Raw genomic sequence first — 16,549 nt, 5'->3', positions numbered from 1 at the left:
GACTTACTTAAATCCACGTACTTATTCTCTTACCCTAATAGACAGAGAACAAACTTCTTGATCTCCTTGGTAGAAAATGGGGGTCTTTTTCTTACAATGAGTGCAAGAAGTTTTGTTAGAATGAAACAATCTTAATCTTCATCCTGTTACCCTGAACATTGATTAGCCCATTGAGTTCATGTTGCACTAAATGAAGATTCCTCCTACTCCTGTCTACATTTACTGAGTGAGATTCGATGTCTTCACTCCCTGATTCCCTTAAGGACCAGATTTCTTTTTTTTTTTTTTTTTTTAAGATTTTATTTATTTATTTAATTGACAGAGAGAGAGGGAGAGAGAAACAGCAAGAGAGGGAACACAAGCAGGGGGAGTGGGAGAGGGAGAAGCAGGCTTCCCGCCGAGCAGGGAGCCCGATGTGGGGCTCGATCCCAGGACCCTGGGATCATGACCCGAGCCGAAGGCAGTCACCTAACCAACTGAGCCACCCAGGCGCCCCAAGGACCAGATTTCTTTCTGCTCAATGCACTTGATGCCTTCATCTCTTTGCTAAGACTGTTCCCTCTGCATTGAGTTCTGTTCTCTAATGTTTCTGTAGGGCATGTCTATTCTTTAAGAGCTGGCTAAAATGATGCTGTCTTGGAGAAGCTCTCCTGTTCCACCAGACAGAATTATTTACTTCATTCCGCTGCCCTTGGAACATATCTCTACTATAGCATACATTTCTTTGTGTGTCTGCCTCAGTCTGGACTCTGTCCTCTGGACCAAGGACTCTGTTTTATCCATCTTTGTCTTCCCAGTACCCAGTACAGTGTGTATTTACACAACAGGCACACAATCAGTATTGACCGCATGATTGAGTGAAATCAATTCCTAAATACTTTGAACAAAAGGTGATGCTGAAGAACAAAAACTAGAGATCAGTTTTGGTTACAATGGACTTTTTTTTTTGCTTTTCCAGTTTATTATGATCTGATAAAGCTTGTTTTTGAAAAAGTTTCCATTATGTGGATGTAAAGCTTTGGGGGAAAACCACATTCTGAAACTCTAGTTGGAACAATTAAAATTAGTTATTTCATATTAGTCTGGAAGGAACTGAAGTAGATAAGCTCTAGGGTCAGCATATGCCTTGTTCAGCTTTCTTTAAAGGCATGGGGAGTAATAAAGCTTTCCATTTTATCTTCAGTGAAATAATACTGCTGAAATATCACCTCATTTTTGATGTCAGTGATGATTTCTTCTTACCTGCATGATGTCAAAAGGGAATTATTATTATTAGAATGACAGATTACTAATGGTGCTGTAAAAAAAAGGAATAGCCAAAATCATTATAACCCAAACATCCAACATATCCCTTCTTGTCTGAGCCTCACTGTTGGGTACCATGAACAGAGTCACTCTGTGATCCTGCAGCTGTGTAAAAATTATTCTAAGCAGGAAGTAAATCAAGAGCAGGTGCCTATGAATTTTCACTCACAGAGCACCATCCTTTTAAAGTTTTTAGAACTGGATGGCATGATTAGGAGGTATGATTTATGTATGCAGGAGGGAAGAGCTTCTTTGGGGGGTCCAAATGTCTCGTGAGCTGTTGTGGAACACTTGCCACTGCTGCCTTCCCAAGGGGGTGACCTGTGTGGAAAGGAGGACTGGACGAGGGGCCTCCCCAGCCTTAGGCTTCTGTCAGCACTCTATGAGAGAGGGGCAGTATGGTCTAGTGGTTCCAGGCTATACTCCCTTTCCACCTACTGACTTGGCTTGCTGTCAGTTCATGTTGACCTCTAAGTTTTAATTCACTGTGGATGACTTAAGGGCTCTCTGCTTGAGAATGCAGAGATATTGGGCACAGCCACTTTTGTGTCTTAAAGATCAAATCCACAGAACCTAACATTCCCCCACCGCACCAAGGTGCCTGGGATCTGGCTACTTGGGTCCTCAGCCCAACTGTATCATTCTCCAGATCTTTCCAGTGGAAACAGAGGGAAAAAAAAAACTGTTTCATAGGGAAGATAGCTTATAACGAAAACAATTCAAGAATAAGAATGCTTTCCATTTCCATGATACCTTCCTTTGAGGGATTTGACAATTATAATATTGTTAATTCCATTCAGCATTAAAGAACATTTACCTAGGACTCAACCTGCAGGGCTATTTCAGGTAGGTTAAAAGTTGTAGTTCCTTTCAACTGGAAACTTGCAACCATTTCAGACAACGCTGACAGAGATGATCATCATTAAGCCAATTGCAAAAAAAAGGGGGGGGGGAAGATAGATGAATTTAATAAGAACATAAAATGTGTGTTATGTGGCATAAAAAGAGGGGTGAGTACATATTGTGTTGAGTTGAGTAAGGAAAAACAATTTGTCACTGCTCATGGAATAAGGCAAGAGAGTTACTCTCAAAGCACCATTTTATTCTTGTGCTCAACTTGGGATCTCACTTGATTGCTCAGTGTAGTCTATTCATAGTGTCTCCAGAGGACAAGGTACAAAAGTTCATCCAAGAATTACAGAACCTTCCCCAGACCTCTTCTCCCTTGTGGCAAGGATTTGGTTAAATGTTTCCCTGAATATTTCAGGTTCTCAAACCAGCACTGGCTATGAGTCAATATGGTAGTTCTTGGTAACTCTGGGTGGCCTTTGTGAGAACTTCCTGGCAGCTTTAACCGTTCTCTTCCCAGGAGTGAAGCTGCTCCAGATTAGGCAGACTTCTCTATTCCATTCCACCAGAGAGTCCCAAGGGGCTTTCACCCTATTGTAGAGAGTAGAGCTAGAGGGGATGCAATCTCAACCAGCAAATGACTAAAGAACACCGGAGGCAAATCCGATTGTTTCCTTTGTTTCCACCAAGGAAACAGGAGCCCAGAATAATCAGTCTGTTTGTCCAATGTTGCATAGCAAGCAAACAGCAATGTGCTGGCGTGGGATGAAATTTTCTGACACCCCTCACCAGGTGTGCCCCTAGTAAGCCACTCTGTTTTCATGACTTCTACAAGGAGTCATGAGTTTGAAGGACATTTGACAAGGGGCTGTTGAGGACTGTTAAATATATTCAGAACTACCAAGTAATAATCAAGTGACTCTTGATTGTGCTTCCAGAGTTCTAGCGACTAGAATTGGGTACAAGTGGGGTACAAGTTAAATACATGTTGATTTTTATAAAAAACTGAATATGAGAGCATGAAAAAGATGTCATAGAATATGTCAACCATGAGTACAGTCTTTTTAAAAGAAAAAGGAAGAAACCTTCAGCTTGTCTTCCTGGCAACAGGGCCTGGAAACTCAAAAAGTGATATAATTCCAGTGGCTTCATATTCTCATCTCTAAATCCCCTTTAAAGGAACTAGCACCATGACCGAAGGAAGCAATATATTCTAGCCTTCATACAAATAATGACCGCTATTTAGAAGTTCATTCATTTTTAAACAAATATTTATTGAATTCCTATTATGTCACCGAAACTCTTGTGGGAGCTTAAAGCTTACACTGTGATGGGGAGACAAATTATATACAGATAAATTTATGACATTGTCTTAAGTGCTATGAAGAACAATAAGGCAGCAGGATAAAGCAGATGATGGGGTACAGAAGGTGTGCTTGAGCTATTTTAGATGGGGTGGTGAGGGAAGTGACACTGGGGCAGAAGTCTGAATGAAATGCAGATGTGACCCAAGGGAATATCTGAGGACAACCTATACTCCAGGGAGAATAAAAAGAAGGTACAGAAGCCCTGCTGAAATGGAGGTATAAATTCTGCTATCAGTCCAGCAATAGCTTATATGGATTGGTTCCGTAAACCATTTCCAGCAATGATGCTTCCCATATGGTAACTTGGAGATATCCATTGTCCACTGGTAGCTCAGAAGACACCCACACCCCCAAACCCTCACACCCACAGCAGCAGAGGGTTGAGAAATGCTAGTACAGATGATTCTTTTGTTTAAGTAAGAGTCTTGTAACTCAGAGCACTTTGCAAGGGGCCATTCTTTTAGTCTGATGGTGGAGGGCATTCATAGAGCGATAGGAAAGATGGGACTAGTCCCTTGTCCCCCAGGAAGTCACAACATGAGAAGACGGAAACTCCAGAATCCTGGCTATTTTCCCTTATTTGGAATGAGGCAACACAATTCCTTCTAGAATGTTGTATAGTAGCTCTGAGGTGCAGGTTGGGTTCAAGCCACAGCGGTAGTTTGCCTTCCCCTGAGGGTTCAATTTATGTGTATGCAGATACTTTAACCAAACCACAGAGCCTTATGGACTACAGGAGCCTAGAATCTCCATTTATCCCAGAGATCAACAACATCAAATTGGCCCTTCCTCTACTTTACTTCTTGCATTAAAGGGCTCTATTAGTCTTGCCATGAGGCTAAATCAATTCCAAGGAAAACCATGCGGTATGTGCTTCTTTTGTTAAAGGGACAGATGACGTATTTCAGTCATATTTTGTCTCTTAAAATCAAATCAATATTCAGGACACTTAAGCAGGGAGAAATTTCCCAGAAATAAATGTATTTTCTATATTCAGAAGAAATCATTTATTATTCCAGAGCTCATATAACTTCCAGGAGATAATCCGAAATATTATTGATGACTTACTATTTTCCACAGTTACAGGTGCATGTGTGGAGGTGCAGAGGTTAAGATTTTGGACTGTCTAGATCAACGCACAGTACAAGTTCCATAAACATTAAACCTCACAACTGGACATGTATTGCATGCTTACTATGGGGTCAGGCATTGCGATAGTACTTTCTCTATATCATGTCACTCATTTTACAGTACCCTCACGAAGGAGGTTCTACTGGGACTTTCCAAGAGAGGGAACAGATGCTTAAAAAAGTTAAACAATTTACTTAAAGAGTCAGAAATGACAGGACTAAGTCCAAATCCCCGAGTGTCTGACATCATAGCCTCTGTGCTTAATCACCATCCAGTAGGGCAGTTTTCAAGTAATGAAGGTCAAACAGAGCAAGGTATTTAGAAGCCCCTGAAATCTGTACAGAGTGAAGCACCTGCTACTTCAGACCACTGGAGCAAGAGGTGACTTTAGGGAAACAGCAATGGAGGGCCTTGGCTGGTGCTGTTAGGGCCTTTCTCACATCAAGTGCTGGGTCCAAAAAGTGATCAGCTGTGTTTGCACTGACTTCTTAGTTCTTCAGATTATATCTTTTCTTCCTTTTAAAACTTTTTTATTGGGCCAAAGTCTCATAATAGTGAGATTATATTTTAAAAGATTATCAGATTGAGAATACATTTATAGGGACATTGATGATAATTCTGAAGGGCATTAGTTCAAGACACTAGACACAGAAAGGGTTGTTAATTTCTGCATCAAAGTTTTCATTTTGAAAATGGTCATCACTTTCATTATTCTTAGCTACCAAAGGCTCAGAAAGCCAACCTGGAATGATCTCACATTAGTCAAAGATGGGATGCTCTTACTTCTCCTGCCTTCTTTCTAAAATCCGTATGATGAAATATGAAGTACCTGTAAGTTAGCAACGTACTTGGGCTGCGGTTATTGACATACTTAGAATTTACAGTCGCTTCACAGAATGGCTAGTGATTATGCCTCTAGTTGGTAAAATAGCTAGCTGATTAGTCCCGGCAGAAATGACATATCCCAAGCTAGGACTACTGTCATGCCTTGGTAATGGGAAATAAATTCTTTAAGATCAGAAACAATGTCAGTTGTATTTAAAATGACACTGGAAACCACACTGTAATGGACAATTGTGCAGAGGTGAGCAGGGAGTAAAAAGAGATAATAGGATTTTAAAAATTTGATTTTATTGGTTCTCTCCTCTATTTGCATTTTTCATCAGGATAACCTCTGCCTGTAAGTTCTACCCTGGACATTTTTTTCTCCTTCAATTTATTCTGGGTGTCTGGGTTGATTGAAAGGCAATAAATGCGTAGTCTTTGGAAGCCTGAATGGGTTGACAGAATTTTTGGTCTCTCTGAAAAGTCATCTATTGATTTGACAAGACACTTACATTTTGTGCAGTTTGGAATACTGTAGTCATCATTTCAAAACAACACAAAGCCAAAGCAAAGGCTTCAGGAGAAGTACTGATAATGTCTGGACATCTGGAACATCTCTGCATCTCAGATTGGGGAAAACATCCAGATGGCACCTAGTCTGTCCACAATTGACTAGGAGGAGGAGGACTCCTAATTGGTAAGTTTAGTGTATGCTCTTAGAACTTCTCCAGAGAAGGACCACTACCACATTGCCCCTCACATTAGCGCTAGGCATACCTCTAAGCTACACTTCTTCTGGTACCATTAAAATTCACTGCATACAGTTACCCTCTTGGGCAAAGAGACCTTCTTATAATAACACTTCATTTATTTTTAGCCATCTTTGAGAAATCATGGAGTTGTATAGGAAGGCAGGATATCAGCAGTATTGGTCTAATTTTCAGAACGATAGAGCCTCAAAATGTTGATATCCAGAAAAATATTGTTTAAAGATGACTTAATAGAAAGAAAATGGTAAATCACCAAATGCCAATATGAAGTCAGGATGAATGGGTGATGTTAAAATGACTCCATTTTTTGTTTTCTGAAAGGAATCCTCAACTGATGGTCCAAGGGAATGTTGTGGATGTGGTACATTCTGATTTTAGTAAGGCACTGGTGAAGATGAACAATATCCTGGCAGGCAAGATAAGGGAGTGTGAGCCAGATCACAGTATGGTCATTGGGTTCACAGGTATTCTAATGGTCACGTGTAAAAGACATGGATGTTAAGTAGCACGGTCTCTAGTGGTGCGTTGGACGGTTCGTTACTATCAGCATTTTCATTGCTATCACAGAAAAAAAGAGAACATGCAATTTAATTCAACTAACATGTCTTGAGTGGCAACAACATGCAGGGTACTGTGCTGAGGAAAGAAAGTAGAATAAGAAATCACCCGGTATCCAACGTGGTATATTGGAAAGAAGAAGGCATTTGAATCAGAAGATCTGGATATTTCTCTTCCATTATTTACCATCTATGTGACCTTAGACAAGTCAATTCATATTTCTGTGCCTCAGTTTAACCTATCTTCAAGTTGGGAAAATAGGGATAAAAACCTAAAAGAATTATTGTGAGTTTCATATGAAATTATATGACAGTACTTCATAAAAAGGAGCGAAGATGCTTAGTTGAGCATGTGCTATCTCACTTGACCTGTAGGAAACTTCTTCAGGTTATATATTATTATAACTTCATTTTACAGGTGAGAAAACTGAGGCACAGAGAGCTTAAATAAAATCTTAATGCTATTCTAGCGCAGCGGAGGAGGGAATAGGTGCAGCAAGGAAGACGAAAAAAGAAGCAATGTTTGAGTGGTGCCATATTGGTTGTGTAAGAATTTTCTAGGTACAAGTGTGGCAGAAAGGCATTTTAGGAAATGAAAACAGCATGGTCAAAAGCATAGCAGTGTGAATATGCAGATGTATTTGAGGAAAGATAAAGGACAGATTTTGCTGGACCATCGGTAGTAATAGCTCCAGGAAAGAATGATGGAGACGGTGGTAGAAAAGGTAAGCTAGGAAGGACTAGTTTCTGGATTATGTTGACACTAGGAACCACTGACGACTTAGGAGCAGATACAAAGTAAAGATCACCGAGGCTTTGGGAAGATATTCCAGGGAGAAGGGTGCAGAATGGAATGGAGAAGCAAAATTTTCTGGGAGGTAATTTGGGAATTTCTCACAATAGATCCAGAGAAAGGCTTTAAGCTAGAGTATCGCAAATAGAGGTAGGTGGATTCAACCAGTTTTGGCGACATATTGAAGGGGCAGGTGATCAAGAGTGAGAGGTTGACATCTTAGTTATTGTGGACTTTATCAGCAAAGCAAACCAAGAACTAAAATTCCAGATGACTGAACGTGTGAGAAATAATTCCCTTCTAGTTTGCTATCGTCTTTTTTTTTTTAAAGGTTTTATTTATTTATTCATGAGAGAGAGAGAGAGAGAGAGAAGCAGAGGGAGAAGCAGGCTCCCAAGGAGCAGGGAGCCCGATGTGGGACTCGAACCCAGGACCCCGGGATCATGACCTGAGCTGAAGGCAGACGCTTAACCATCTGAGCCACCCAGATGCCCCTAGTTTGCTATTGTCTTGAGAGTTGTCAATATACACATTCAATTAAGAATACATTGCATAAAAAAAAAGAACAGATGGTGACAGAACCCCCCCCAAAAGAATACATTGCATATGAAAAGCCTTCAACTTTAAAATGGACCTAGCTCTGATTTTGACATTGAAATCCTAGTGATGCAACTTGCACACCTAAGTGAACAGGAGGAAAAGGAGGCCCATTTACCACTGAAAATAACTCTTCACTACAGATGTTGTTCTTTAATATTAGGTATTTTTATAAAAAATGTTTTCTGAGAAATACCTTTTCAGAAGATTATCTCTATCTGCACAAGGGGGTCAAAATGTAAATCTAGGTTTTGTACTTTTGCAGTCTAGGAGTTGATGTTTTTTGCAACAGGACTTCAATATGTATTAACACAAAATGAATAAATGGCAAGGAGAAACGAGGAGGAAGGAAGAGGCTATTGTAATTTTGGTGAAAGACATTCTGGAAGGTGTACTCATTTGGTTTTTTAATAAGTACACCAAAGATGTCCTCCTACTAAATAAGGTTCTGTAACCTGAGATCACTGGGTTCACCTCAGGGATTCAAGAACTTCCTGATGCAAAATGAATTTACCTTGGGAGAGGCTCTACAGATTTAATCAAATCATTAATGAGATTTATGACACCCCAAATAAAACAAATTACTAGTAAAATTAGGGGAGTGCCTTTTCCAACAGAACAGATAGAACCATGAACTTGAAAAAAATGAACAAGTTCTAATTTAAAAGGCATCTCTGTGTTTAGAGAAGGTGAAGAAGAATTTGCTTTAGCTAATTAGCACCCTCTCATTTTTTGCTTTTGTTACTTCCTGTCTAAATACAGGTATTCTTAGAGCTGAGGCATATCAGCAGTTCTAATAAGCTAATGAACCTACAAATTATTTTCTCTATTACCTAAGCTTTCTGACTCTTTATATCATAAAGAGCCCAGACTGGTTACAGAAATCATTTAGTTGGACACTTAGCTACAGGCAAATCCATACCCAAATCATCCCAGATGGGGGCTGTTTTTTTTTTCTTGTTGTTGTTGTTTGTTTTGGGAAGAATTGGGAGTGCCCCCTTGCTCCCTCAGTAATCTGTTCCTGTATGTCCTAGCAGGACGCCTTGGCATGGGAGGGTTTCCACCTCTGCGGTGAGTTGAGAGACATTCTCAGCGTTCTATAAACACGACAGAGATTTTCTCTCTTTGTCTCTGTTTCCCAGCCCAGGATGCTCTGCTCTGCAGTCAGAGTTAGGACATCATCATGTGTGTGGATAAAAACTCTAGAAATGACAGTGGTGCTGGTGGGCATTTAAGAGTAGATTAGAAAACTGACAGTCCCAGGCTAACAGAAACTATCCTCCAAAGACAGGAGCTAAGGAGGCGACCCAATTAGTCTTTACTTCTCTAATTTCCCTGATTACATATCTCCTTTTACCCCCTGTGCTATACCTAGTAAGTTCCCCCAGACATAGACCTAATCAAGAAGGCAGAATATTGATGCAATGCAATTTAAAGGAGAGCTGTGTTACGCTAAGATATGTGGCCTACAATGGGACCCAAACAAGAAGAAACCCCTGAGGCATAAAAAGTGGCTGGTCCAGATAACGTGCTACTGTGGATTTCAAAGCAAATGAGGACAGAGACAACTGAATGTCAGCTCACAGCTGGGAAACTTCATTGGCAAGAGGGCAACTTTCCCGAGGCCCGGGGCGTGCAAGCAACAGCAACCTACACCACACTCCCTACTTGAATTTGCGGAATCAGAGTAGCACTTCTTTGGCTAGAGTTCTTGGTCGTGGGTCCCTGGGTGGGTGTTAAAAATCCCTAGAAAGGAAGGTAAATCCCTGCAAATCTCCGTAAAGGAATGCTGTGGGACGTGCTGAGCCACAAGAGAAGGTCTTAATCGGGCCAGAGATTTTTCTTTTAAAAAAATTGAGATGAACTTTCCATATGTTGAGGTCCAGCTCATGCTGAGCTCTTCTTTGGACTCTATCTGTTAAGCAGTGAAGCGGAGGGTGGAGAGGGCCAACCCTGGAGCCTAACTGCCTGGTCAGTCTTGGCTCCTCAGGAGCTACTTAAGAGCTATGTGAACGCAGGCAAAGTACTGAGCCCTTTAGAGCTCAGCTTCACCACCTGCAAAATGGGCACAACGATGGTATGTAAAGTTTGAAGAATGCCTGGCACAGAGGAAGTTTTTAAACAGTGCATGGGTTAGATCAAATAAGTATGAAGTGTTGGGCAGAGTACCTGTCAGAGAGTCAATGTTCGACAGGTCTTAATTTGCAGCCATTATTACTGTTCGTGATAACGACACTAAGGAAAGAGTGGCAGCTAAGGTGATGGACAAGGTCAGAAAAGTATATGTGCCAAGGTCACAGGAAAAATGGGGAGAAGTATCGTAGCCTGCACTGGGCATGGCTTAACATGTTGGAGCTTTACGGAAAAAGAAAGAAGCAAACGATGATAAATTAGGAGGAATATTGGGAGTGTGTGGTGAAATTATCGTCGCTGTTTCTTTTTATTTGTGCTTATTGTGTGGTGCTGGGGTGATTACAAGTTTTATTTGAATGTTTTATAAGCTGTTAGATTTATTTACTGAGAACGAACAGATAAATAGGGATATTATTCAGCTGTGTCATGTCATGGGCTCCCATCAGCTCTTCCACTGACTTGCAGACAAGGTTAATTAAGGAGGCAAGGGCATTGTGGAGGAGGACGGGTAGAACTGGATCTGTTGGACGATTCATCTCATTGGGGGAAGAGTGGGGAGGGAGGTAAGGTATTGGATGAAGACTTTCGTGATGTCTTCAGAAAGACATACCAGCAGGGTACATCAGAGGAGTATGATCACCTCAACATTCTAGGATTTGATGGAAAAAGGAATAACTCCTCTTTTCTAATCCTGGGTGTTCACGATTGTACTTTTTCATATTTTGTTTCTCGAGGGTACCTTCTTACAGCCAAGGTGTCTTTAATTCTAAGCCCAAGGAGCTCTGCGAACACCGTTCTTCCACGTTTCCGTGGTGGTCTGTTCTCATTTACCACTCACAGGTGACATGTCACCTCCTCAGGGAGACCTTCTATGACTTTCCTATCTAAAGTGTCCCCCCCCACCCCAACCAGCCACCCTCACATAATCTTGCTTTACTCTCAGCATAGTAGTGTAGCCCAATGGTTCAGTGCACAGGGTGTGAGACCAGGCTCCCAGAGCTACAGGCAAATTCTACAGGCAAATCAAACCCCAGCTCTGTCCCTTCAGTGTGTGAAGTTGGGTATGCTAATTAAACCCCAGCCTTAGTTTCTTTACCTGTAAAGTGGAAACAATGAACACTTTTTTCTTCTGGGACTGTTGTGAGGGCTAATGCACGCATGCCGCACCATGCCCAGCATATTGTAATATGTCTACTACAGTAGTCCCTATTGTGTTGGACTTCATTGCTGTCCGAAATCATCTTCTTGATTTATTGTTATTGACTACCCACTGTTGAATCTAAGTACCATGAAAGCAGGGACTTTTTATTGTTTAATGCTGGGTTACAGGATCTAGAACAGGCTCCAGAGTGGGAACTCAAGAGAAATTCATTGAATGAATGATCTATTAATATTTAAGAAATGAGCTTGTCCAATTTCAGGCCACGCAGCAAAAGCAGCTGTCCTGAGCTGACCAAATGACAACACAGAAAGAATGCAAGCTCTTTGCTAGGGGTCTCTTGCCTAGACTGAAATACAAACTGTTTCTCTATTTGGACAGCCTGCTTTTTTTGTAGATTCAAAATTGTGCAGGACTTTATGATCTCTCATTGGTCATGTGAAAGCAGTAATTTTTTATTCAAAAAATTAAATTAATGATACTGAAGTATACTAAATATTGCTTTGTCAAACTATACTTCACCTCTCCCACCCTTCCTCCCTCCTGAGACATGCCCCCTACAAACCAGTAAAAATCACTAAAAATGACAAATGAACACTGACAGAACATAGGTGAAAGAAAGCCCTACGGCTCCTCAAAACTGGAAGGCCAAGACTGCTACCATTTATTGCCATTACAATGATACTAACCACTCTACCTACAGTTTGCTTCCAAAATTCCAAACTTGCTCCTGCTACACACTCCGTAACTTATAAACGTCTTGGGTTCAGTAAGGCAGGAAAAATAAAAATAATCCGAAGGATAGAGTCGGGAGTTTTTCCTCCACCATATCCCTTTGTAACGGGCCTCTGTAGGGTAAAGCTCCTGCAGGCGGAGCTGCCTGGTGCCTCTCCTTTGCTTCAAACCCTGTTAAAGGTTAAGGATGTTCCACATGTGCCCTTCAGACAGGTAGGACAGCTAAAGGTTGTTCATGGAAGGGCCTGCTTCCCTACCTCCTTCCTTTTTCTCTCTGAAGAATTCATGTCAAAGAAAGTACCCGACTCTGATTCTGGCAGCTGCTGATTTCTGATGACTTATATATGGTTTTTAAGCCCAATGCTAATGACTCTTAACCAACTGAGCACCCAGGCACCCCCAATGCTAATTAATGACTCTTAAGCATCCCTGACAATGCCACAATAACCCTAAAGAACTGAGCTATCAGGCGCTCTCAACTCGAAAACTGGAAAAGGTTATGCCGGCCACATCTCTTGTACATTTGGTTGCTGCGTGTCCTCCCACGTACAGTAAATATTGTTTGAGAGACTGGTTAGTGTGTTGTAAAATTGATAAGATTCAGGTTGCCAAAGGCATTTCATAAATTTCATAGGTCTTAATTTATGTTGCTATAGTAACCGAAATGTTGGAATTCCCTTAGATTAGGAGGCTTTTGTATCCTTACCCTTAAAATGATAATAATGTAGATTATGACTCCAGACGTGGTCTTTGCTGTTGTGGGGAAACAGGTGCTCTGTATGTTGAGTATTCTGTGGATGCTAAGGTATGACTGAATGTGCAATAATTGTAATTTCAACTAAGATTCCTGACACCCAACCTGATTTTCTTATTTGAGTATATGAGTCTTGGTGGCCAAGAGGTTAGTAAAATGGACAGTCTTTCTCTAAAGAGAAAGGGCGAATTTGAAGAGAGAAGCGGAATTCTTACAAGTAGCCATTCTAGAATGCTCATCTTAAGGACTGATATGAATTTGGTTCACCTTCCCCATCAAAGGGAATTTCTAGCAAGTGCTGAAGACCTTGGTTCATTATTAACAAGTGTTTTAAGAAAAGACACTCTTTTGAGGGATTTAGTGCCTCAGCAACGTCTGAAGTGAGAATGAGAGGTGTAATGAAGCCCGTATCTTGAGACAGGAAAATAACTAAGAACCCGATGGGCGGCTCAAGGTCACAGGCGTTAATTATATGGACCCAAAGCAGCTGGGAAACTGGATGCAAATGACCTAGGATTGACCTGAGACAGAAATATGTCCCTTCCCAGAGCCCAGCTTACCTTATATCCTGATGATTTGATGTGCACGCCGCGTTTGGTCAGAGTAGATTTCATTCGGATGAAAAAGGAACGCTCAAGGGTGTTGTCAGTGGTTAGCAGACTGGGGCTGGTTGACTCCACTGAAGAATACAAAAATATATACACACATGATTTAGATGTCTACACAGCCCCTCACAGCTACTGCTCAGGTGCAATCCTTGAGTTCACTAAAAATAAATGACTGATGGGTGCTAAGAGCGTAGTAATCAATTTACCTCATTTAGAAAATGTTTACTTTGCAGAAAATAAAAAAGAAAAATTAATGAATCCAAAGTAACTCCATTCCAGTTTCTGGCAGAAGACTTTCAGGCCTTTTAACTTCCAGCAGCTCCCCAAGTAGGGTCTAAAGTAAGTAAGGGCAGCACACCTCGAGACTTGGCACATGCACGGAACAGTCATGAGAGAGGAGGACACCGTAGATGTAAGGAATCAACCAAGACTGAGGCAGAGAGGCTGCTGATGAAGAGTACAATCACTTGCTCTTTGTTCTCCCTGCAGACCCCTTCTTGTAACATTTGCCCACTGGGCAGTTCTGAGGACCATGAAACTATATCCTGGCCGGGATCCTTGCCCTCCTGAGTTGGTCTCCTTTGTTGTGGGGAATAAGAAAGCATAGAGTCTTCTCAACTGACTCATGATAGAGGGCTGAGAATGGAATGTATAGGCAGAAAGGAATAAAAACCACCAACAATATCAACTGTCCACTGCAGCTTGCCCTCTGTCCCCATCAGAACAGGATATTAACAAATAATAGTCTCCTCTCTTAAGCGAGACAGTTACTCTTTCCCTTCATGCACTTTGAGACTAAGTGGAACACTTCTTTACTTCTGAAACTTAAAATGGGAGTTTGCAGTCTTGTTGATCTAAAAACACCTTTCGGCAAACAGGCCACACGGCCACATAACACAGCCACACCTTCTAAGGGATTTTGTCAGTTTAAGTGTTTTCCTGCAAAGAAATTAATTTTGGCATTTTTAAGCCTAATCGATACTGTCTAATTTTGCTCTTCTAGAATAGTACTCTAAAGTTTAAAAAATTTTTCTGAGTCTAAAATTAAAAATATGTCCAACAACAAACAGGATTTGTTTTGAGAAGCCTAACACTAATTTTCTCAGGGGTGGGGGTACAGAAATATGTGTCGCAAAGGGACTTGTAAGAATTAAGCATATATGAAAATGGTTATTAAAACACAAAGAAAAATAGGAAAAACAAGCTTTTGAACTTTAAGAAACGCATTCCATCTATTTCTAAGGGAAAGAAATGCCAATTTTTTTTACATGAAACTTGATGCTCAGATGAAAGAATAGAAGCTCCTATAATAACAGAAACCTTACTGTTTGTGGGCTATAGCTTTTCTTGTATTATTCCTGTCTAACTAGGACTGTATTTTCCTATGTTTGTGGCACTTCTGTTCTGGGGTGAGGGAGCCGCTGACAAGTGTCCCTTTCTTATGTTTCTCTTAAGATTTTCTTTTCTTTCTTTCTTTTTCTTTTTTTTGTTTTAGAGAGCATGGATCTGATGTCATTTTAAATGTACAGCTTTTTATCACTCGAGGGAAAAGCAGAGCCATGTTATATTTAGTACTTTCATTTCTTCTGATTAAATATGAATTACTATGAAATTTTTCTCATCATCTAACACGCCATAATACGCCAACAGCTTTTTAATACACTATATAAGCACAAACTTCTGCTCTAAGAGTTTAATTTGCCCCTCTAATCCAATCACATCAACCTTATTTCTCTTATCAGAGATTCCCATTTTGAATTAAATGAGCTCATTAGTTTTAATCAAAAGCAGAGAGATCAAAACTTAAACGTAAATGCTTTAGATCAGAACTGTCAGTCAGCCGTGCAGTTCTATTTTACTAAAACACAAGATCAGAGACCCTTAGAACCAATTTTTTTCTCATAAGGGATGCCGAGAGCTTGAAGATGCTATATCCTTTTTTTATTTATTTTTTTTCCCTCCCCTTCCCAAGGACAGATTATACATTTAAGGTTAGACTTCATTTATAGCAGTTTTTCATCCTGGTGGAAATGGAAAAGTATGCCAATCTACTGTTGTCCCTTTCACATTTATTGGCACTGGTCCTCAGAGACTTGAACTAACGGGAAGCCATCAGAATCCACACCACAACCTCGGCCTTAAAAATTCAGCTCTGTGCAGCAAGATCGTGTTTGCAAAAGCTGAGGAAAAATGAAACTTCCCGCAGAAGTGAGATGGGTTTTAGGGCCAGGGTGCTGGGGTACCCTGACCCCAGGAGGAAGGAACTGCCTCATTCCAGAAGAGTGAATAATTCAGGCATCATTAGAAACTATTGTTTTCAGGACGTAGAACTGCAGAGTACAACACTTCGTGGGCACGGTAGAGACCGCAGCATGGCTGCTTCCCGCTGGGTGACAAGCTTTGTATGAGCTGTGGGGGCCGAACGTGGCGTTCTGCGCTGAGGCCCTGCACACAGCACCCCCCCCAGCCCCCCGTGTGTTACAACGGTAATTGCCTAAACATACAGGGGCGGTGGTAATTAAACCCAGGACAACTGGCGTGAGAGGAATGCTGAGGTCAGGTTTTGCTCCATTGACGCTGAGATTTAAGATCTAAACTGGTCTTCAAGCTCTACTTCCAACCATGGGGGAATGAGGAGTTGGGCAGAAAGTGAGGGGGCAACTTAGACCAGAGTTTGATTTCTGATAAAGATTTCCCTTTTCATTCCATATATGACTTTCTAGTTCTGAGGGCAGGGCGGGAGTTACATGGCACTCTGTCCCTTTCAAAGGGACACGTAACAAACCCGTTGGCAGCACACACTGGCCATGGCCGTGCTTCCTCCAAGAGCTAGCAAATACATGCTGGTTATCCCATCTCTGACAATGGTGTCTCTCATGTGAAAGATGAGTTATCCGCAGGTGACAGGTAAGAGCTGCAGCATTCCAAGAGAAGCTTTCTGAGTGTCTCAGGTGAGAAGCACGATT

The 16,549-nt window shown here is 41.2% G+C and overlaps 1 protein-coding gene across 9 annotated transcripts in view; it reads right to left on the bottom strand.

The window, feature by feature from the left end:
• The window catches only part of NPAS3 (neuronal PAS domain protein 3), an 835,099-nt gene that overhangs the window by 52,313 nt on the left and 766,237 nt on the right, over positions 1-16,549 (bottom strand). For all 9 annotated transcript variants that reach the window (XM_073895072.1, XM_073895074.1, XM_073895073.1 and 6 more), the window contains one exon: positions 13,536-13,654. In XM_073895072.1, coding sequence (XP_073751173.1) covers positions 13,536-13,654 — 119 coding nt within the window. The remainder of the gene's footprint in view (positions 1-13,535; positions 13,655-16,549) is intronic.

This window comes from Callorhinus ursinus, unplaced genomic scaffold (assembly GCF_003265705.2).
Source record: "Callorhinus ursinus isolate GAN/ISIS: 27379988/994484 unplaced genomic scaffold, GSC_fseal_2.0 scaffold8, whole genome shotgun sequence".
NCBI lineage: Eukaryota > Metazoa > Chordata > Mammalia > Carnivora > Otariidae > Callorhinus > Callorhinus ursinus.
Note: the sequence above shows the minus strand (reverse complement) of the source record. Positions and strands in the feature narration are given on the sequence as shown.